The sequence below is a fragment of the Mastomys coucha genome, unplaced genomic scaffold (assembly GCF_008632895.1).
Source record: "Mastomys coucha isolate ucsf_1 unplaced genomic scaffold, UCSF_Mcou_1 pScaffold22, whole genome shotgun sequence".
In the NCBI taxonomy this organism is placed as follows: Eukaryota; Metazoa; Chordata; class Mammalia; order Rodentia; family Muridae; genus Mastomys; species Mastomys coucha.
Window position 1 is genome coordinate 39,707,235 of NW_022196905.1, and position 24,108 is coordinate 39,731,342.

The 24,108-nt window shown below is 36.7% G+C and overlaps 1 protein-coding gene across 14 annotated transcripts in view; it reads right to left on the reverse strand.

Moving 5' to 3' along the window:
- Window positions 1-24,108, reverse strand: part of Lcorl (ligand dependent nuclear receptor corepressor like) — a 141,282-nt gene that overhangs the window by 81,962 nt on the left and 35,212 nt on the right. For 12 of the 14 annotated variants that reach the window (XR_004110539.1, XM_031342189.1, XM_031342191.1 and 9 more), the window contains exons 2-3: window positions 20,536-20,601; window positions 61-140 (exon numbers count right to left, since the gene is read on the reverse strand). Coding sequence is in view for 12 of the 14 variants with exons in the window: in XM_031342189.1 (XP_031198049.1) it covers window positions 61-140; window positions 20,536-20,601 (146 nt within the window). In the remaining 2 variants the exon portion in view is untranslated. The remainder of the gene's footprint in view (window positions 1-60; window positions 141-20,535; window positions 20,602-24,108) is intronic. The other 2 variants (XM_031342180.1, XM_031342183.1) reach the window with 1 other exon arrangement.

Below are 24,108 nucleotides of genomic sequence, written 5' to 3' on the forward strand. Positions count from 1 at the left end.
AAGAACTGTGTTACAATTGTGTAATTATTTTAAAAATAACTTCATGGCACTAAAACTTACACTGACTGCTTCTCTCTGTAGGTTACAAAATGAACATTTTTCATCCATAGACCAGTCAGTCAGCTCTTCTGGTTCACAGTCTTTAAAAGAAGGAAAATATTCATTAAATATACTAACTTTATTAAAACCAGCAAAATCACCATCTTCCACAGCAATGGAAAAGGGAAAACGAAAAAACAAAAATAAAACCTAACTACTAACAATAATGGAAGAAAGTCTACATTTCAAATTAACCTCTTGATATCTAGAAAAATAAAACAGAATAGGCCATACGGAGACAAAATACCAAGAATAATGAGCTGGTTATAGAATAATAATTTTCTAACAATATAGTTAAGTATCATCTAATCACCTCAAAGATTTAATGATTACTATTTATTAATTTCCCTTTTATTTTCATTATGACAGTGAGACCAAAGGAGTACATCTAAGAAAAGAAAGGAATAAATTTTGTACAATATCAAAGAAAATATAGAGAAACAGAAGAAAGCACCAAAGGTGTTGAGAATGCCTAGACTTGGGAAAATAGAATTATGTTTACAAAATCAAGGAACAATCCAATCTGTAGATCAAAAATAAGGTCACACTTTTTCATTTCCAAAAGCTTGGTTACAAAAGAAAATGAGAAGGAGTAAATAAATAGGTTATGTCATTCAATACAAACTGTGTACAGACTAGTGCTGCTCTCAGCCTTGGTCAGAGAAATTCCTGTTTAGTGTTGACAGTTAACACAGAGACTAAATATTGGGCAAAAAGTGCCGAGAACAAATGACTGTTGAATGCTCAGCCCTCTGGGACATCTCTATCACATTCTATACTCTGAGACTCAGGAAGCATCTTGGAAGAAGAAAGAGAATTTAAGAGCTGGGGCATGGAGAGAGGTGTTATCTTCTGGACCAGACATAGGCTATTGGGCCTATGAACTCAGAGGCAGTGGTGACCTGCAGAAGACAGGACTTTTCCACATTACATCATAAATGCAGAGGGGGCTCATTAGGCCCCATCCGTCCATGAAGAGTTAAAGGCACTTAGTGGGTACTGGCTGAGAAAGTCCTACCCACAGTAACATAGTCACTGGTTATCTTTGCCCAAATAAATAACACAAACTCATGCAAGCAACTCTAATTAAATGTAGAGGGGGCACAAGAAAAGAAAAAAAAAACCTTAGGAAAAAGACTTGGGCAGACTTGGGAGGGGGATTAAGTGAAGATAATATAGGCAAGAGTAATATAATCAGAAAACATCATTATATACATCTATGATATATGACCTATGGGACATGTTTAAATAAAACATTTAAAATGGATTTTTTTTCAATGCTACTCTTTACAATCCAACAGTTCTAATATATTGAAAAAGTTTCTGGAATGTAAAAACACTTATCTGCTAAGGACATGTTAAGAAGGTATGGTGACACTGTCATTCTATTTACATTTAGTAGATGGAGTGAGTTTTAAAATCATTGATAACAGAATGTCCTTCCAATTTTTTTTTCCTAAATAAACCTGCATGAGAACTTTACACATGAAGCCTTTACTCTCTGAGACAGCTATACAATGGCTAATTGGAAAACCATCAGTGTGCTACAGAAATTCTTGTAAAAAGCTCAATAGAGCTGAAGATGTATCTCTTCTAAATGACACAGAAAATAAAGTATACTGTTCCTGGTATGATAATCAACAATTATACTGATTAAGGTCACTCTTATAGTCCCTTTCTACATTACGAGAAACTGCTGCAAAAAGGGAAAGAACTGTGATGCTCCTGAAAGTTATCCGTTCCCGGTACATACATGTACATACACACACACACACACTACAAAATTAATTTAAACAGAGTGGAAGATCATAAAAATGAGTAGAAAGACCTTGCCAGTAGCACAAAAACAGTATTAATACTTACATACATTTGCAAAGAGCAATAAATGGGAACATAAGACCCAGAACATGGTAATGTAAAGATATTTGAAGACTGAAGATCTGGACTGGAAACACATTTAATAGCTATGACTTTTCAGGACACAGAGTTTTGTTTTAATCAGCTTATGCATGCAATGTGGATTTTATTATCTAATTTTCAGACAGACAAAAATGTTACAAACCCCAACGCCATACAACACAGAATTACAAAATGCTGATTTTTCTAAATTTTTGTACCATCAAACATGTATTTGATAATGTTACTCTGTAGAAGATTAAATGTCTGCTTAAGAATATATGCTCACTTTTCTACAGACAACTTGACATACAAAATCTGTAAATAATCTAAAAATTAAAAATAATTCCTTCTGGGCCTGAGAGATGATGGCTCACAGGATTAAGGCACATCTCACACCTCATGTTTGATCCCCAGAAACCACATTTAAAAGTCTATCTATGTGGTGGCACGAACTTGTAATCCTATAGTGAGATGAGAGGCAGAGACAGGAGAATCACTTGCAAGCTTGTGGCCAGCTGGCCTGAAGGATGAAGAGCAGCAGTACAAACAAGAGAGACTGCTGCAAAAGGGAAAGAACTGATGCCCCTGAAAGTTATCCTTTCCCCGTATGTACATGTACACACACACACACACACACACACACACACACACACACACACACACACATACTCACTCACTCCAGAAACTTGGGGGGAAAACTGAGTCCTTACAGAACTTTAGTTGTTTTGATCCTGGACTAAAGATGTGTATATTATTCATTGCTGAGGCTTTGAAACAAAAAGTATAATCCAGCCCCATTTGAAGCAGGATCATATTTGTAGGGTCTAGGTGGCTTGGAACTCACTATGTAGACCAGGATAGCTTAGGATTTGGAGAGATCCTTCTCTCTTCCCACTGCTAGTATTACAGATCTGCTTGGCACCCAGGGCTCACCCAGCTACCCTGACATTTCACTGTCCACCAGAGGAACTTAATGCAACCCTGGGACTTATATACAGACTGCTGTGTAGTTTCCTTACATCACTCCTAAGTAGTCACAGATTTCAGAGCTACTTATTTATAGAAAATTAGTGCTGCAACACATGACTTACATCAAAGAGAACAGTTTTGAAGAGTCAAGGAATCCTGATTTTTATTTTTATCATGGCTTTATGAGAAAAATATAACACTGAAAAATGGCCAACAGATTTAGGATTAAACAAACAAACAAACCAACCAAAAAAAAACCACCCACAAAATTGGTTGTAAGGGGTTCAGAGGGATGTTTCAGTGGTTACGAGCACTGGCTGTGCTACCAGAGGATCTACCTACTAAATACCCAGCACCAATACGGTGGCTCACAACTATCTGTGACTCCAGTTCCCAGGGATCTGATGCATTTTCTGGCCTTCTGTGCACATGGTGCAGACATGAATGCAGGCAAAACACATATAGGTGTTTCTTAATACATAAAAAAATATTAAAAATTTAATAAATATATGAATTCAATGAGTTTCAATTTCAATTTACAATTATCAATTGTAAAATAAAAGCCAAGGTTCAAAAATATTTAAATAGTGTACCTTTACTGAAATAGATATGATAGCATACACTTGTAATCTGGGTACTCAGGAGGCTGAGGCAGGCTGACAGAAGTCCAAGGCTGGCTTACTTTACACAGGGAATTCTAAGCTAGCCAGGGTTACACTAAGACCCCATCAAAAATACTAAAAAATTAAATATGCTTACAAATAAAAGGCAATAAAAATTGATTTTAAAAGCTGATATAGGTGCAGGGACATTCTACATAGTAGAGGTGGCATAAGCAAGTATTATTTTTCAGGCTTCAGTCTCTTCTTGGGAACTTGAAGAGAGTAATACTTGCATCTTCAAGCTGTAGGATAAGTTAATATAAAAAAATTTTAAAAGATACAACTTTCATTTACTTTGAATACTTTATTATTTTTAGTATAGTTTATTCACAGAATATAAATTTATAGATCCAAAGACAAATTTCAGTGTAAAATAAAAACCTAGATTTTATTTTGTGTTGCTCATTGAACAATGGGTTTAAGTTTACTGACTTCTGAGAAACATACTGAACAAAGACAATGCAGATACAAAATAACACTAGGGCTACAGCTCAGTGGATGGGTCTGAATCCTGTAACACACACAATCATACACACACACACACCTGTGCAAGCTCATACACAGGTCCATGCATGTACACAAACACACAAGCACAAACAGTTTTAGATGCATATACCAATTTTTATTATGAAACATTTTAGTAACTACACAAAGAGACTCCCTGCTGTGTTTGTTTTATTTTTTTTCTGCCTTTTTTTTTTTTTTTTTTTTTTTTTTTTTTTTTTTTTTTTTTTTTTTTTTTTTTTTTTTTTTTTTTGGTTCTGGTTTTAGGTTTATTTTGTTTTTCTCAGAGAAATATTATGAAGTTGAGGGTGAATCTGGGAGAAGTTGGGAGAGGGAAAAGAATATGACCACAACATAGTGTATAAAAAGTTGAAGAAAGAATTAAAGTACAAAGGGAAAAAATTTCATCTACTATCAAAACTGCACTATAGCAACATTTGCTATATATCCTCCCAGTTTGTAGTATAGGCATTTCTAAAAATTAAGATCAGCTGGTACTCTGAAAAGATAATATAATCCATAAATCTCTAGCTAGGCTAATTAGGAAAAAAAGAGGGGAAAAAATCAAGTGTCAGAACAGATGGGCTAGTCATTTCTGAAGTTAGAGACATTGGAAGAATAAAGGAATGTTACAAATAACATTATGCTCAGAAATTTGATAACTTAGAGGGAATGTTCAACTCCTCTAACAGCAAGGCAACCAAAGCCCAGACAAAAACAACAATAACCTCAGGGAGGCTGGAGCTATTAAAAATAGGTCAAGAAGTAGACAAACATCTGACAAACAGAAAACACCAGCCCATATGGTTCATTCATTCTAGAAATCTGAAACAAAAGAAATACTTCCTAATTCTGGTTCTATCACTATCTGAATACCAAGATCAATCCAAACACATCCCACCCAGAAGATATAAAGATTCAAATATGTGTGTGACAAGATGGTCAATATCAAATGTCATTAGGGATCTATACACTGATAAAACAAGACACCAGTACAGATCTACTAGAATGAAAAAAACTCAAACACAGCTATTAAAAGTTAGCTAGTAAGGACTAGAAACAGTAAGGGAATAGCAATATATATTTTCAGTAAAGAAAATAAATAAAATCACTCATAATCTACATTCAAAAAATAATTACTGTTTTGGTATCCCTTCCTCCTTGTATATTTTCAAAAAAAAATAGACATACTTTTAAAAATCTACTATTGAAAATTCAACACACTTTGATTTTAAAACATACAGAAATCAAGTTGGACCTGACCCAAAAATTCTTTCCCTGTTGGCTAGTTTTCATACTGCTGGAAAGTGCTGTACAGGCCATTGGGAGAGAAAAGCCATCAATGGTATTGCCAGCAAACTTCACAAGCTACAATACCGACCTACCAGGCAAGATATATCTACTGATGCAAAATGCACTAATGTTTGGGTAACCAGCTACCTTTTAGTTGGATTTCAAAGTCTTCTCTGAAAGAAGGAATTTGTGCCTGGTATTGTAAACTTGACAGGTCCTAGGTTCTAGAGAGGTACCTATTACCGCTATCTTGTTACAAGGATGTCTTGTCAAATTGCATTCTAAATATTTGCTTCTTTTATACACAGATTTGTGATACCCTCAACTTGGCCAAGGAAGCTTTACTCTACACTTTAATACAGTGGTCAAAAGTTAATCAAAGTGCTTGGAATAAGTGACTACTGGGTGCTCAGCCCTAAATGAGACATCTATATCAACTCCCCTCCCCTGAGGCTATAGAAGATGGGGTGGAAAAAATTATGGGACAGAAAATGGGGAAGAGTGCTGTGAAATACTGTCTTTTGTACATGCGTGTCTACCGTACTCATAAACAGCAGCTAGTTACCTACACAGTGTCAAATCAGCCAGATCAGCTGACATTCCAACAGACCTCAGCGTGTTCTATATATATTTTGAAAAGTTAGAGGCTATGAAAAGTAAGGGAAGGAAATATTTTGGTGGTACCTGAGGAAGTTGGGAGAGGTGAGCTGAGAGTGCACTTTGATCAAGATACTTTGCTTACATGTATGAACTGTGAAAGAATAAATACAATTATCCTATTAAAAATATATAAAAACCTTTCATCCTTTCTACCAAAACTACATCAGTATAGCTATATTTTGAGATGTTTAATTTTAAATCTAGGATTATCAGGAAAGAAAATCTCTTTTTAAAAAAGATTTAGTTATTTATATGTAAGTACAATGTAACTGTCTTCAGATACACCAGAAGAGGGCATCCAATCTCATTACAGATGGTTGTGAGTCACCACGTAGATGCTGGGATTTGACCTCAGGACCTCTGGAAGAGCAGTCAGTGAGTGCTCTTAACTGCTGAGCCATCTCTCCAGCCCCCAGGAAAGGAAATCTTAATGAGGGAGTATCTAGGTTAGGCTGGCCTATGGTCATGTCTGTGTGAGATTATCTTGACTATTAAAGTAGGAAGATCTACCTACTGTGGCTGACACCATCTACACAGGGGATTTGGAACAGCATAAGAGTGGAGCCAGGAAGCTTAGTTTAAGCATGCATGCATGCATAAGCCCACTGTTCTCGTCTCATGATTGTATATGTGCTATGAAGTTGCTCCATTTCTCATAATAATGGACAATAACCTAGAGTTCTGAGCCAAACAAGTTTTCTTCCTTAAATTGCTTTTGTCGAAGGAACATGAAATAAAACACATACATAACACATAAGCAGCAATTTTATTTTCTTCAACCCAACAATCCATTCATGTTAATTTATTCAACATAACTCTTAATAACTGAATATATTTCAATTACTAGTATAAAATTATTTAACAGCCTGCTATTGTAGTAAAACTATCCTTAAAAGCCTATAACATATGTGTGTGTGTGTGTGTATATATACACACCTGCAAATTTGATTATTTTCTAAAAACCCTAAAAAAGTTATTACTATATAAATACCATCTTTTAAACTTTTAACATTTACTAATAAACTCTTCCAGGAATGTTGTACTGATAATATACAAGGCCCCCTAAAATATGCTAACTTAACCTTGATAAACACAAGATTTTATCATTAAAAATAAGTCTTTACAATTTGAAAATAAATTTTTGTTCTTTAGAATAATTCATAACAAAATATGATGGTGATTCCTTAAACATTTATAAGCATGTTGTAACAGCTGAATATAATCTAATCCAGAAATAATATAGGTACTCAATTTCCAAAACTCCTACAGGATTTCTCCTGTAGTGGGAATTCCTGGATATAAGCAAAGTATAATGCATGATACAATGCATAAAATTGACATGATAAAAGGCAGTATGTTATATGTTAACTTAAAAGGATGTAGGCTGGAGAGGTGGCTCACTAAATAAAGCACTTGGTACACAAAGCATGAGGAGCTAAGCCTGAATCTTCAGAACCTAAAGAAAGTTGCATGTCTATAATTTCAGTATTCCTACAGTATGATGGGAGGCAAAGACAAGAGAATCCTTTGAAGCTCATGGTCCAGCTCACTTAGCTAATGCAGCAGCAGAAAACAAAGAGATCCAGTCTCAAAAGAGGTGAAAAGGGAAGACTTTTACCTCAAATTATCCTTTCACCTTCCCATGTATGCAGTGGCATATGCAATTTACTCCCAGGTACCCTTACACAGGCATATGGAAATAATTAAAAAGAAACATTAAGGGAACCTTACAAATTATCATAATTTTGGCACTTGTAAGAAAAAGCCTATCAGTTTGAATTCAAGATAGTAATGTTACTATGATATAAACAATTAGGATATCCTTCGGATGGAGCTGTTGAAATGAAAATCAAACACACTTAGTAAGAAACATATAACCAGGAACCTGCAGGCCATTCCTGCCAGAGAAAAGAGTAGACTAATGGCAGATCTTTACTTGTCCCTCTAGTTTCCAAATCCAACAGCTGAGACTCATCCCCAGCTCTGTAGACCACCCACTGTATCTCCCCTCCCCCATCTCCAGTGTAGCAGACAGACCTTCCACTCTTAACATCTCTCCCTCCACCCGGTGCTTTATCCAGGCCCCTAAGTCCTGGAGGCATTTCCTAGGATTCCACAAGCCACCCTAGTTAGGGGGGTAGACAGGATAATTACAGATACTCACCTTTCTCTCTACCCTCCCAAATCTAATCTTAGTGTAATCCCCAGTTCTTCACCATAGCACCTGCTGTAGCACCCTCTTCCTTTCTGTCCCCATCTCCAGTGGGGCACACAGATATTCCCCTCCAAACTTATTTTCCACTCATTGCTTATCCCAGACACAACTCTAACAGACATTCATTGGGAACCCACTTTGGCCATGAAGCAAGAGGCTAACTGAAGGTCTTTACCTCTCGCTTCATTTCTCTAAATCCAATCCCTTAGTCTCATTCCCAACTCTCCAACAGACCTTGTTACTGTCTGACTCCATTCCACAGACAAAGCAGATCCTACTACAATACTCTGCTTTCCTACCTGTAATGGACTTCCTCAGCCTTGCCCCTCCAAGCCCATTCCCATTTCTAAGTGTCAGAGCCCAGTACTTTAGAAACACTTTTTACCTGGAACCTTCAGTGGTCACATATCTCAGGATTGGAGAAGAATTTTTTTTTCTTTTTTCTTTTTTTGGTTTCCGAGACAGGGTTTCTCTGTATAGCCCGGGCTGTCCTGGAACTCACTCTGTAGACCAGGCTGGCCTCGAACTCAGAAATCCGCCTGCCTCCGCCTCCCAAGTGCTGGGATTAAAGACATGCACCACCACCGCCCGGCGAGAAGAATTTTTTTTAACAGCTCACACGAAAATACCACAAATCTCCTAAAAATCAGAGAGGGCAACAGAAACCAAAAAGCAAAACAACCACTCAAATTAAAAAAAAAAAAAAAAAAAAAAAAAAAAAAAAAAAAAAGGAAAAAGAAAGAAAGAAGGAAGAAAAGGAAGAAAGGATGCCAGATAGCACCATGTAGAATTACAATTTTGCCAAACCCAGAGGCCTACACTCCAATGTAAAAACATAATCAATAAACCATGCAATGACTCTACTAGAGCCCAGCAAGCTTACCACAACAGGCTAATAAGTATTCCAATATAGCTACAGTCTAAGAAAAAGACCTTAAAATAGCATTAATGAATATGATAGAGGCTGTTAAAGAGGAAATGAATAAATCCTGTACAGAAATTTATGAAATCACAAATAAGGAAATGAATAAAACAGCTCAAGAATTGAAATTGTAAATCAAATTTATAAAAAACCAACCAAACAAACAAAAAAAACCAACCAAACAAAATGAAGCCAACTGAGAGAACTTTAGGAATTCCGCCATCTCAGAGGATAGCCCAGTCAACAGAGTCTCAGAGACTTCTGTCAGAACCTCAGGTGCTGCAGACACAACGGAAGAAATGGGTACCTCAGTCAAGAAAAAGCTTAATATAAAACTCTCTTGGTATAAAACATTAAGGAAATCTAGGACACTATAAAACCTAATAATAGGAATACAGAAAGGGAAAGAAAGCCAGGTTGAAGGTACATAAAATGTTTTCAACAAAATCACCTAAGAAAATTTCCCAAACCTAAACAATGAGATATTTATCAAGGTACAAGAAGCATACAAAACACCAAATAAACTGGACTAGAAAAGAGAGTTCCCTCAGCACTTAGGATTAATAGCACTAAATGTACAGAACAAAAAAAAAATATTCAGCACTTGGGAGGCAGAGGCAGGAAGATTTCTGAGTTCGAGGCCAGCCTGGTCTACAGAATGAGTTTCAGGACAGCCAGGGCTATACAGAGAAACCCTATCTCAAAAAAAAAAAAAAAAAAAAAAAAAAAAAAAAGAATATTGAAAGATGCAAGGGAAATGACCAATTAACATATTAAGGCAGACCTATAGGAATTACACCTAACTTCTCTAAAAGCCAGAAGGGTCTGGACAGATGTGCTACAGACTACAGATGCCAGCACAGACTACTATAACCAGAAAAACTTTCATTCACAACAGACTGAGAAAGTAACATTTTCCATGTTAAAACCAAATTTAATCAATATCCATCTATAAATCCAGTCCTACAGAAGGCACTAGAAGGAAAACTCCAACCTAAAGAAGTTAACCACACCCAAGAAAACACAAGAATAAATAATTTCAGAACAACAAATCAAGAGGGGATATGTGTGCACACACAGGAACATACACACACACCCCTCTACCACAATGTAACCAATGAACAGTGATTATCAGCATCTCTAAACATGAATGGTCTCAATTCCCCGATAAAAAGGTACAGGCTAACTAAATAGATTCGAAAACTGAATCCATCCTTCTGTTAGTCAGATCCAAGAAACACACCTTAACATCAAGGATAGGAATCACCTCAAAGTAAAAGGTTGGGAAAAAACATTCCAGGCAAATGGTCCTATGAAGCAAGCAGGTGTAGCCATTTTAATATCTGGCAAAATAGGCTTCAAACCAAAACTAATCAGAAGAGATGTGGAACGACACTGATCAAGGAGGCTTCATTCTAGAGACTCAGGGATGATTTAACGTACATAAATCAATAAATGTAATCTATCCACATAAATAAACCAAAAGACAAAAATTACATGATCATCTTATTAGATGAAGAAAAGGCCTTTGACAAAATTCAATACCCCTTTCTGATAAAAGTTCTGGAGAAAATAGGGATACGAGGGGAATACATTAACCCAATAAAGGCAATTAACACCAAGCACACAGATAACATCAACTTAAATGGAGAGAAACTCAAATACAATTTTATTAAGATCAAGGAAAGAGGCAAGGTTGTCCACTCTATACATACCTATTCAATATGGGACTTGGAGTCTTAGCTAGAGCAATAGACAACTGAAGGATACCAAGGGGGATACAAACTGGAAAGGAAGAAATAGTGATAAAAGTATACCTACTCACAGGTAAAATGATAATATACTTAAGTGACCCCCCAAAGTCCACCAGGAAAGCCCTATGACTGATAAACACTTTTAGCAAAGTAGCTGCATACAAAATTAACTCACAAAAACCAGCAGCCCTCCTACATACAAATGACACATGGCCCGAGAAAGACATCAGGAAACAACACTTCACAAAAGCCTCAAATAATACAAAGGATCTTGGAGTAACTCTAACCAAATAAGTGAAACACTTGCATGGCAAGAACTTCAAGATGTTGAAAAAAGAAATGAAAGAAGATAGCATAAAATGGAAAGGTCTCCTATGATCAATAGGTCAATAGGATAAATATAGTACAAGTAGCCACCCTACCAAAAGCAATCTACAGATTCAATGCAATCCCCATCAAAATTCCAACAAAATTCTTCACAAATCTTGAAAGGACAAGTTCAATTTTCTATGGAAGCACACATACACACACACACCAAAATCAAACCAAACCAAACCAAAACAACACCCCAGGATAGTTAAAACAATCATGAATTTAAAAACAAATAGACAAAAATGCAGGAGATATCACTATTAGTGATTTCAAGTTGTACTACAGATCTATAGTCATAAAAACAGCATGGTGTTGGCAGAAAAACAGACACAATGATAAATGGAATCAAACTGAAGACCTAGACATAAATACACACAAACATGGACAAACACCTGATTTTTGATAAAGAATCCAGAAATACACATTAGAAAAAAGTCAGCATCTTCAACAAATATATAGTGTTAGTCAAAGTGGATGGCTATGGCTATATGCAGAAGAAAATCCAAACTGATCCATACTTTTCCCCCTACACAAAACTCCAAATAGATCTAAATAGTCCAACTAGAACAAAGAGCTCAAAGTAAAACCAGATACACTGAACCTGATAGAAAAGAAACTGGGGAAGAGTCTTGACCACATTGGCAAAGTAAGAGTTTCTGAACAGAACACTGACAGCCTAGACATTAAGATCAACAAAATAAATAAGACCTCATTAAACTTAGACGGTTCTGTAGGGTAAAGGACATTGTTATTCTGACAAGGAGGCAGCCTACAGAATTAGAAACAATTTTTTATTAACTAAACATCAGATAGAGGCCTAATATCCAAAATATATAAAGAACTCAAAAAACTAGGAATCAAACAAATAAGCCATTTAAAAAATGTGGTACAAGTCTAAAAATAATTCTTAAAATAGGAAATTCAAATGACTGAGAAACATTGAAAGAAAAATTTGACATTCTTAGCCATCAGAGAAATGCAAATCAAAAATACTTTAAGATTCTCTCTTACACCTGTCAGCTAAAAACAACACAAGTGACAGCTAATGTGGGTGAGGATGTGGCAATGAGAACACACCTCCAATTGTGGGTGGGAGTGCAAACTCATAGAGCCACTATAGAGATCACTGTGGCAGTTCCTCAGGAAGATGGAAATCAACTGACCTCAAGATCCAGCTATATCACTCTTGGGCACAAAACCAAAGGATGCTTCATTCTACCAGAGATACTTGTTAAATCTTGTTCCTTGATGCTCTATTCATAACAACCAGAAACTGGAAATAACCTTGATATCTATCAAGAGAAGAATGGATACTTGCAGGGGGTAGGTCATGAAATTTGCAGGTAAATGTGTAGAACTAGGAAAAAAAAATCATCCTGCGTGAGATACTCCAGACCCAGAAAGACAAATATGGTATGTATTCACTGATACATAGATATTAGCTGTTAAGTCAATAATTATCATGCTATAGCAGAACCACAAAGGCTAGGTATAGTGTAAAGTACTGGAGGATGAGGGGCAGGGATCAATTAGGTTAGGAAAGGGAAATATAAGTTAAGGATGGATGGATGGATGGATGGATGGATGGATGGATGGGGTGTGGTACAGCAAGACCGAGTTGGGAGGGAAGCAAAGGAAGGAATACAGAGAGACAGCTAAAAAATAAGGGCCATCTGAGAGGTAGCATGGAAGCATAATATATATGCATATATATTTATGAAGGCCATCTAAATGAAATCACCAATGATGGAAAAGAGAGAGCTCTAACTGGTCAAAACTTTTGTCACCGTGAAACTTCTAAACCTGGGATTGGATTACATCTGATTGAGCTGTTTGCCAAAGGAGTCCCACAAGAATCTCCAAACAACCCAGGCTGTTGCCAAGACTACAGCTTGCTTTCTACAAACTGATAGAAAGGCTCCACTGCTGAAGGCAAGACCTACACAACTCACTGAACATAGCGAACTCTAGCTAGTACTTACATAAAGTCTTCACCCATTCATGCCAACATCTTTGGTACAGGAAAGTACTCTGTGTACTACCAAAAGTGAAATATAAATACCAACCTAGCCACAAACCCTGCCATTTACAATGGTGTCCTGTCGGCAAGACATGCTAGTCCAACGATGGCACAAAGCCGTGGGAGTAACCAACTAATATTTGTTTGATTTAAGGCTCACTCCACGAGATGAAACCTATACCTAACAGAGTAGGTAACCAAGAACTTAAGACTAGATAACCCAGGGACCTATGAGGAAAACTAAATACCATTTTTATTAAAAAAAAAAAAAGCTATAATGTAACTCCTATTGACATTCTGCTATATTCATAGTTCAGTGCCTTGCTCAGCAGGCACTAGACAGGATTCTTATAGCAAATGGAAAAAAAAATACAGAATCCCACATGCAGATATTATGCAGAGAGTTTCTAACCTTGGAACACAAAACCCTAAATGGGATGTCTCCATCAAATGCTCATATCAGGGTTCAGGGCAAATTATGTAGAAGACAAGGCAGAAGAACATTAAGAGCCAGAGGGGAAGGAGAATACCAACACAAGCCCTCAAAATCAACATGATCTAAGCTCATATGAACTCAAAGAGCCTGTGGCAGCATGCAGGGGGCCTGCATAGGTCTGCACCTGTTTGTACATATATTATGGCTTCCAGTCCATTGTTTTTATGTGATTCTGGATATAGGAATGAGTGGTTCTCTGATTTTTGTGCCTTCTCTTGGGTTCTTTTCCTTCTGTTTGTTTTGTGTAATTTGATGTATTAATTTTTGTTTTATCTTATATTTTATTATTACTACTTAGAAACCTCTTAGTTTTCTAACGAGTCAGAAGAGGAGCACATCTGGATAGGAGAGCAAGTGGAAGGAATTGTGAGGAGCAGCGGGAGAGAAATATAATAAGGATACGTTATGTGAGAGAAAATCTATTTTAAATAAAAAAAAGAAATATATTTTTATTAAATGGGAACACTTTTTCCTATTATTATTCATTACCAAAATCATTACTGCCAACACTACCAAGAAGCACTTTCCTCCCCTGATGAATTACAATAAAAGGCTCCACCAGTTCTCAGAACCTATGCTAGGAAGGGCTAAATTTATAGTTTTTAAATGTATCATTACAGACACAAGTGACATTCTCAAACTCAAAAGAAACAAGAAAAAAACAAAAAACCAACTGCCTGCTCCCTGACTTCAAGCAGTGTTTTATTTAAACGCTGTCTCAGTAAAGCCCTTAAACTACACCAGAAGAGATGCCCTGACAGAGAGAGCAAATTCAGTGCATAAACCAGATGTGTTCCTTTCTAAGCAAAAACAAATCTATATAAATAAAAAGTAAAATGAAAAATAAATAAAAATTGAGAAATATCCGACAAAACTCACTGGGTTATCCATTTAAAATCTATGATTCCTTGAGTTGATATGCAACCATAGTTTAACAGACAGGAAACAGGGAGGAAAGTAATGGAAAGGTAAGAAACACTAAAATGTCTCTAACTTCAACAGTATAGTAAAATAGGGAATTTGATAAAGTAGGACAAAAAGCCAAATGTCCATCCGGGCAGGAGATCTGTCTTACTTTTGGAGTTCCTGGCTGGCAGTGATAGGACTGCCAACAGCAGATGGCCAGATCCAGGGCTTAAAACAGAGAGACTTAGAAAATCTGTACTATACTTAAACTAATGAGACTATTAAGAAGCAGAAATGACAGAGCCAGACTAGGGATGCTCATTGGCACTCACAGAGAATAGAGATGGCAAGAAAACATCTCGTCTTGGCACTCAGCATTTACCTGAGCAGCAATGCAAGAACATGTTAAAAAGAATTCTATGATCTACATTTTGAGCAAGCTCAGCAAAAGTGTCAGAAAACTATAAACTGAAACCAAGCCAAGAGAATACTTTTGATAAGAGGAAGAAACTGAATCAGAACCACACACTAGTTTATCAGCTATAGAGGTAGAAATCTGAGTCTTCAGGAGAGCACATGAAGTTTCAAAGACCTAGACCTAACCTTGGGGGAAAAAAGGCTACACAAGAGCAAAGTCAGTATTCCCAATCATACTCCTGAAGGACTGCCCACAGGTTTGGCCAGCATCTGTGACTACTACCCTTATGGAGAAAAGCCCACTTGCTGAACCAGGATCTATAATCTGGTTTCCCATAGTACAGTCTGTGGGTGAGAACAGCATCTACAAACTCCTGGGCATACATACCCAGCATCTGAGACAAAGAAGGTCCAGGGATATGGTAGGCATCTGGGAATCAAAGCAGGAATGCTGAGGATCTTAATGCTGGGCAACCAGGCCAAAATGCATTCATAAGACATACCATGGTCCAGCCCTCTGCTCTTCCCTTTAACACCTAATGTCAGTTTAGCAGGACAGATATGTCCTGCCATCTCTCCAGAATATAGACTTGGAGGGCTTGACTAACCCTTAGGGTGGTGGTTTTAATGAAAATGCACCCCCTGCACAATACTCATAGGGAGTAACATTACTGGAGGTAATGACTTTTTTGGAGGTGTGATCTTTTGGTAGGTGTGGTCTTGTTGGAGGAAGTGTGTTATTGGAGGTGGGCTTTGAGGTTTCAGAAGCTCAAGCCAGGCCCAGTGTCACTCTCTTTTCCTGCTGCCTGCAGATCCAGATGTAGAACTCTCAGTTCCTTCTCCAGCCTCATGTCTGCCTATGTGCTTCCTCAATGGACAAAGCCTCTGAACCTGTAAACCAGCCCCAATTAAATGTTTTACTTTATAAGAGTTGCTGTGGTCACAGTGTCTCTTCAGAGCAATAGAAACCCTAACTAAGTCACTTAGGCATACTAAGAGAAAGACTTAAATTAATAGACTTTGAGATTTTAAAAAAAAGTAATTTGGACAGATAACAATTAAAGTGAAAAAAATTACTAGGACATACTTTAAAAATATATTCCACTAACCTGGAAAATGTAAAATAAATAAATACATTTCTAGATTCATATTACCCATTAAGATAAGTAATCTGAACAGACCTACAGCAAACAAAACAAATTCTTGTTCTAAAAAAGTCTAAGTCCACATAAGACTATGTGTAACTCTAAAGAACTACCACCAATGGTCCACAACTACTCTATAAGATAAAGAAGGAAAGAATACTATCAAACTTATTTTATGAAGTCACTATTACCAATTATAAAACCAGATAGAGACAAAAAAGAAAATTACAGACCAATCTCATCTTGCATCATTTTGCATCTGCATCTAATGAACAGATGCAAAATTCTCACTATAGTATATATTAATCAAATTCAGAATACATAATCATTAACTACGATCAGACAGGCTTCCACCAGCGGGCAGGCCTCATGTTCTACAATATGAAAGGCCTATGTTACTGCTGCTGACTGCATGTAGTAGTTTAAAGACATCTTCCAGGGTGAAATTGTCAAGGATAGGAAAATGTCCCATTCGTGGCTGAGCATAGGCTTATTTTCCATTTTGACTGAAGCAGAAGTGTGACTATGGCATGGTCCTTCCTGACCACTGACCTTCCTGCAGAACATGTCGCATCGCTATTATGAGCACAAGGGACAGGATAGGTGCCTTGACTATATCTAGCGTCGCTGCAAGCACAACTAGCACCTCTTTATTACCAAGCAGAAGCTTCTTGTCCTGGGCCCATCTTGATGGCATCACCTTATCCCACCACCCAGGATCCTGTCCATGAAATCCTGAAGGGACAATAGAACTCTGGACACAGCCATTCAACCATGGACATTTTCTGACCAATCCAGGCTGGCTGGAGTACTTCTTGGACAAATATAATCTTAATAATGGTGTATCTTCCAACCAATCAGGGTGTTTCTTGGCTAATTAAGAATTTGGGGATTATCTTTGGGTAACTAGGTCACAGGGTCTCTTTCTTGTCTAGTCAAAATCTAAATATTATCAGTCTGGGAAGAGGGGTCTTTCTGAGTAAATCTGAGGCTAAGACCAATAATTTCTGAAGAAGCAGTTTTGGTTTAGTGTCCAAGGAATAGACCCCAAATCACTCCCACCTTAGCTGGAGCAAAATGTTGTCTCCCAAATGAGATCATCAGAAAAACTGTAGAGTAGGTGCTATCAGAAGGACAGATCAGAGAATTTGTGAAGTTACAGAAGCAGTGGTCAGGCCAGGAGGGAGAAAACAGGTGTCTAGTCTTGTGTTTTTGATTTTAGACCAGCCTCTCCCTTTTCCAGGCAGCACACTCTGGCCACACCAGTTTCCCCACGTACATTCAGAAACCCTGACTTCCCTTTGTACCTAGGTCTGGATCTCCCAGTTAGTATCCTGTGCTGGAGGGATTCAGCTCCTGGATGGAGAGCTGGCCTTCCCTTCCTTCTTCATCTCACTCTAGAAAATTTTAAGGTTATTTTCATGCAAATGATTCTAGGGTTAGGGAACTGTGAAAGGAATGAAATAAACTTTAAGGCATTTTCCCAGCTTCTCAGCTACTATAAGTTTGGCTTTGAAAGGCCAGGCCTGACTTCGTGCCTTCTAGCATAACATGGTCCCATGCCCAGGATTCTTTGGGGCTAGGAAAGAGGAATCACAGCCATACTGAGGTTCTGTGAATATTTATTTGGAGATGCTGAGGTCCTGAGGGATGGAGGTCTCACCTATGGCAATAGGATGATGAAGGAGACAAGATCTAAATCAGCTGGGGGCTTTTTATTAACACTGGATCCAGGTGATGTGTTTGGTCCCTGGTCTTCTTTGGTTTGCAAGGAAAGGGCTTATGGGGAAGAGGCTGAAGAGCAGGATAGAGTAGCCTGCTGGAACCACTGCACACTGAGTTAATGGAGCCAGTGACAGTTTGGGAATCAATTTTATAATGATTTATTCAGAAGTAAATATTCCTAAGTTCCACCCAAATAAAAACCAAATAGCTATGACACTCAAAGACAGAAATTATGTGATCTTCTTAATAGATACAGAAAAGTCTTTTCGTAAAACCAAGGATCCCTTCATTATAAAAGTCCCAAAGAGACCAGGACTAGAAGTAACTTAATATAATAAAAAGCTGTAAATGATAAGCCTACAGCCAATATTGTAACACATGGGAAAACACTCTAAGAATTTCCACTAAAATCAGGAATAGGACAAGGTTGTCCAGTTTTTCTACACCTGTTCAAAATGTTGGCTAAAGTCTTAGGAGCAGTAAGGGAAGTAAATAAAAGAAATACAAAGAAGTAAAAATATCCTTATTTTCATAGTGAGTGACTATAAAAAATCCTAAAGACTCCACCAGAAAACGCTTATACCTGATAAACAGGGTATTTTTTTTTCTTTTTTTGGTTTTTTGAGACAGGGTTTCTCTGTGTAGCCCTGGCTGTCCTGGAACTCACTCTGTTGACCAGGCTGGCCTCGACCTCAGAAATCCACCTGACTCTGCTGGGATTAAAGGTGTGTACCACCACTGACCTGATATACAGTTTTAAACAAAGTGGCAGAATATAAAATTATCATATATAAACCATTAGCTTTCATATATGCCAGTAGATAATATGTTAAGAAATCAGGAAAATCCATTCACAGTCTTGGAATGAACCTGGCCAAAGTAGTGAAATAGGACTCCAGCCACTCAGGAATAAAGTCAACAATTAAATGGGGCATCATCAAATTGAAGGAAGCAAATAAGTAAAAAGAGAGCCTGCAGAATGGGAGAAAGCCATTTTACAGAGGATTAATATTTAGAACATGCAAGTTTCTCAAAAAACTACATAACAATAAATCAAACTACTCAATTAAGTATAGTTCTCAAAAGATGAAACACAAATAGTCAATGAAGTGTTTTAAAATGCTCAGCTTCATGAGTCATCAAAAAAATGTAAGTCAAAACTGCACTGAGAATCCATCTTACTCATCAAAACAGCAGTCATTCCGAAAGTAAGTAAGAGGCTTAGGAAAGATGGTGGCACAGCCAGCAACACTTGCTGCTCCTCCAGAGGATCCGAGTTTGGTTCCTATCACTCATGTCAGGAGGCTGGCAACCATCTCTAACTCCAGCTCCCCAATGCCTCTGACCTTCAAAGGCATCTGCAGTCATGTGGACACGCAATTAAAAATAATAAAAATAAGTCTCAATAACAGGAAAAATAAATACTGGTGAGGTACAGACAAAACTTACACACTGTTGGTGGGAATGCAAACTAATCCAACATTACAGAAGTCAGTATGACTGATTCTCAAAATAAATCCCCTCTACCTTGTGACTCAGTCACTTCCCTGTTGGATATTTACCAAAACAAAAACAAAAACATCAAAACATCATAAGAATACTTGTAGATCAATGATTACTGAAGCACTCTCCACAATAAGTTATGGACCTAGGTGTCCAATAACAGAGGAACAATAAAATGTTATATATATATATATATATATATATATATATACATATACACACACTGTAGTTGTTTCCAGCCATAAAGGACAAAACTATGTCATTTGTAGAAAAGAAAATGAATATCAGAGCTAATCATCTTGAGTAAATTTACCCAGTCTCAGGAAGACAAAATTGTATGTTCTTTCATTTGTCATTCCTAGAGTTTACATATATAAAATAAAGTATTTTCAAATAATTTTAAAATGAAATAATGCAAAACTGCCTGACTAGGGGAACAAAGGGGATTAACAGGAGTGAGGAGGGAAATGAAAATGGAGGTTCAGTGGCATGCAGGTAAGGAATGTGCTGAACATACAATATAAACTTATAGGGAAACTTAAAAAATTAAAATAAAAATCGGAATAACAGCTTTTAAGCAGACATTTCACAGAACATTTTACTTACTTCAATTTAACTATCTATTCTAATAACTTGATTAGTTTAATTGGCTTGGTATTTGCATCATTTTTAAATTTAAATTCTACTTAAGAATAGGTCAGGATATGAAATTTATAAAATACTAGACACATAAAATTATTATACTGAGGTGAAGACAACCTTCATTTTCTATTTTAAGCCACTGTGCCTTTCAAAAATGTATAGTACATATCATGTAATCAAATATATAATGAAGAATATTGGACTATTTTATTTATTTAAAACATTGTCAAATTCAAAGTGATCATACATTTATATTTAATATATAGCTTTGCTGGAACAACTTTATTAATCATAGTAGAAGATTTTAACTTTAAAATAAAAAAGTTAATTACCTTCAAATAAACTGAGGTCTCTTCGTAGCCGTGGTCCATAAAGCCCTTCTAAAATACTCTCAAAACCTGTTTTCAAAGAGAAAAGTGTATTAGCTCCTTCAAAAGCTTTATTTTTTTAAATGATCAAAACATCTAAATTTTATATCAATCAACAAGTAATTTACCATAGTATACCTGTTATTTTCACCCAGTTTAAAGTGAACTAGTTAATATACTAATTATATAGTGACTGTCGAATTAAGATTGTAAAGTAATTAGAATACTTAAATGCATATATTAACCCAAGCTAAAGTACTGTCAAACACAACCTAATATGTGAGTCAAGAATGCTGGTGAGAAAGCGGGAAGAGGGGAACAGTCACTCACTCTTGGTGGGCCTACAAAATTGTGTAACCACAATGAAAATCAGTATGGAAAATTCTCAAAAAGCAAAAAGTACATCTACCATATGACCCACCTATAACCCTCTGTGGCATATGCCCAAAGAACTTGACATCATATTCCATATATACTTACTTGGCCATGTTCACTGCTGCTCTACTCACAATAACAAAGAAATGGAAAAAGCCTAAATGTCCTACACTGATAAATGGATAATGAAAATGTGATGTAGGTACACTAGGAGATACTAGGAAGGTGTGAAGAAAAATTAAACCATGAAATGTGCAGGTAACATCATGATGGTGGAAGGGCTGAGGATGGGAGAGCTTAAACAGGGCACAGTAGGAACAAGTGCTATCAAAGGGGAAATGGGGAGAACAGAGGGAGACTTGATCTGGGAACAGGGAGTGTAAAAGGAAATACTGAGGGGAAGAGGAGGAGGGATAAAGGACGCTAAAGATGACTGTAACAAACATAAGCATTATTCATACCTACAAACACATATATATGTGTCTAAGTATTTAAATAAAGTTATGCTACTAAGGGTGATAATGCTCTCCAAAGAGCTCTTGACTAACAAAATTCTTGGTACAAGCAGGGAATCCTCCCTTTGAACTGTTGCTCAGGGGCTTCTAACAGACTCCCAAGGCTTGTTGTTGCCTTCCAGAATGTGAAGAGCTCAAGGCACTCCTATGATTTTTACTAAATATTTAAGTAAAATATCTTACATTTCATTTTGTACTGTTTGCTAATAGAAAAGGGAAGGATATTCCTACTCAGAGCAATATCAAAATATGTACAGGAGAAATTTTAATTTTAATTTTTTAAACTTAAGTATTATCTCATAAATTCCTCCTTCTCTTTCCTTAACCTCTCCCATGTTCCCCCTACTTCCCTGTCAAATTTATAGCTTTTTCTTAAATTGTTATTGTCACATATATTTCTACATAAAAACAAATATTTAAATACAATCTGCTCAGTCTATTTAGTGTTACACTTACATGTATATTACTGTGTAAGAAATCAGCCTAGATTACTCATGTGTTACTCAGTAGCAGGGGTAAATTATGAGACATGTGTTACATGGCTTTGTTTTTGTGTGAACATTCAGAGTGTACTTGCACAAATCTAATGCATATCTCCTATGGATTTCAGGTTATGAATATGTACAGCAAGTTATATTACTGAACAGTATAGCTAGTTGTAACAAACCAGAAGGAACTCTTATTTACAAACTCTTATTAATATTACAACCACAGAAAAGGTACACTAAAATATGAGATCATGGCAGGGAGTTTTGTTTTTGTTTTAGTTCCAGTGTAGTGCTATTGGATCATCATTCTACCTGTAATTTTTTTTGAAAATTTAATGAGTACTACATCTACATCACTTCTCATCTTCCGACTTCTCTCTATAACTCCTCCTGTGTCTACCATTTATAATCTCTTCTTTAAGCCTTACTGTTACACATATATATATACATATATATATGCATATGCACATGTGTATATATAGTATACTGAGCCAGTTTAGCTTTATTCATACATTTGTTGGACCAATAGAGATTGGATTGTCTGTGTAGAAAAGTCTGTCCCTGGAAGTATCAGATTCTTATTCTCTCAGCAGACATTGACCATCTATATAGCTCTTCAGCCAGGAGTGGGATGGAGTTTTCACTATCCAAATTGGCATGTAACTTGGGTTTGTCATTATGCTGATTTTGCTCATGTAGCCATATTGTTATGTGATTCTTGTCATATATAGATGACACTATCTGACAGCAGAGGTCTTTTTCTTCTAGCTCCTGTTAAATGGGCTTTAAGTCCAATTAGATAGCTGTTGGTTAGCCAAAGATGTAACTGCCACTACTGTACCACTGTGAATGTGCTGATCCATTTGGTGTTGTGATTTGTAGGCTTTACATCTAGGTAGAACAACTGACTGTCCCTTTCCCTTGGCAGTTTTCATACTCGGGGAGAAGGCATTCAGATCAGTTCCAGCTTAATTCCTAGAAATTCTGTGTCCATAGTATGTAGTGTCTTTAGCTATAGTGCTTTACCTTCGTATGCTGGAAGGCAACCACAAGCCTTGGGGAGTCTGAGGCTCCTTCCTCTCTGATAACTCTAGCTTGTGTCTAGCTGACACATAAAACCAGCCTGCACACTGTCTTTTGTTACCTAACAAAGCTGTCAATAAGCACAGGTCTGAAACTAGTGCACCAGGTCTTCTGCATATATATTATAGCTTTCAGTTTAGTATTTTTGTTTTTAATAAAATTTGGGGAGATAAAAATCAATCTATCATATAAAAAATTACTCACAAGGGCATCTAAAAGATCTAGAGGCAAATAAAACAAAGGTTAAAAGAAAGAAAGAGAGAGAATGGCAAAGTCCCAGGTTCAATAAGAAGCCATACCTAGGTAGAGAAAAATTGAGCATAACCATGGGGCTTCACTCACACATATGTGAACACAAATGCAAAAAGTTGAAGATATTAATAGGTTTATAGGGACAGTAATATGATTTGGCGGGTAAGGGAGCTTGAAGCTAAGACTGATGAAATTGATCCCCAGAAACAACATAGTGGAGTGAGTTGACTCCCAAAAGTTGGCTTCAGACCTCCATATGTGTGACATGGTACCCTCCTTCCAAATAAATAAATGTTTTTTCTTTATTTTTGTTTATATATACCTCCTTATTTGTTTCACATTAGTTTCATTTATATTCCTTCTCATTCCCCATCCCAGATAGTAAAATATTTTGTAATAAATAGCTGTTTTCATTTATGACACAGTAGTTGTACAAGTTTCTTCATGACATACCTGTATGTGAAATATTCTATTTTTATTCCAAATTACCTAATCTTGCCTATACATTCCCTATGCCTGTGACCATTCCCCTTCTCTAATGGCCCCTAGTTTCCTTTTCTTTAAATTCTGCAGGTAAGCGAAAAGACAGTATTTGTTTTAGTTAATGTGGTGGTCTGAATAAGAATGGCCCTCATAGGCTCATATATTTCAATGCTAAGTCACCAGGAGTGGAACTGTTTGAAATGGTTGAGAGGTGTAGCCTTACTCAAGAAAAATTGTCACTAGGGAGTGGTGACAATTTTTGAGGTTTCAAAAGCCCATGCCAGGCCCAATGTTTCTTTCTTTCATTCCTATTGTCTGCATATCAGGATGCAGAACTCTAA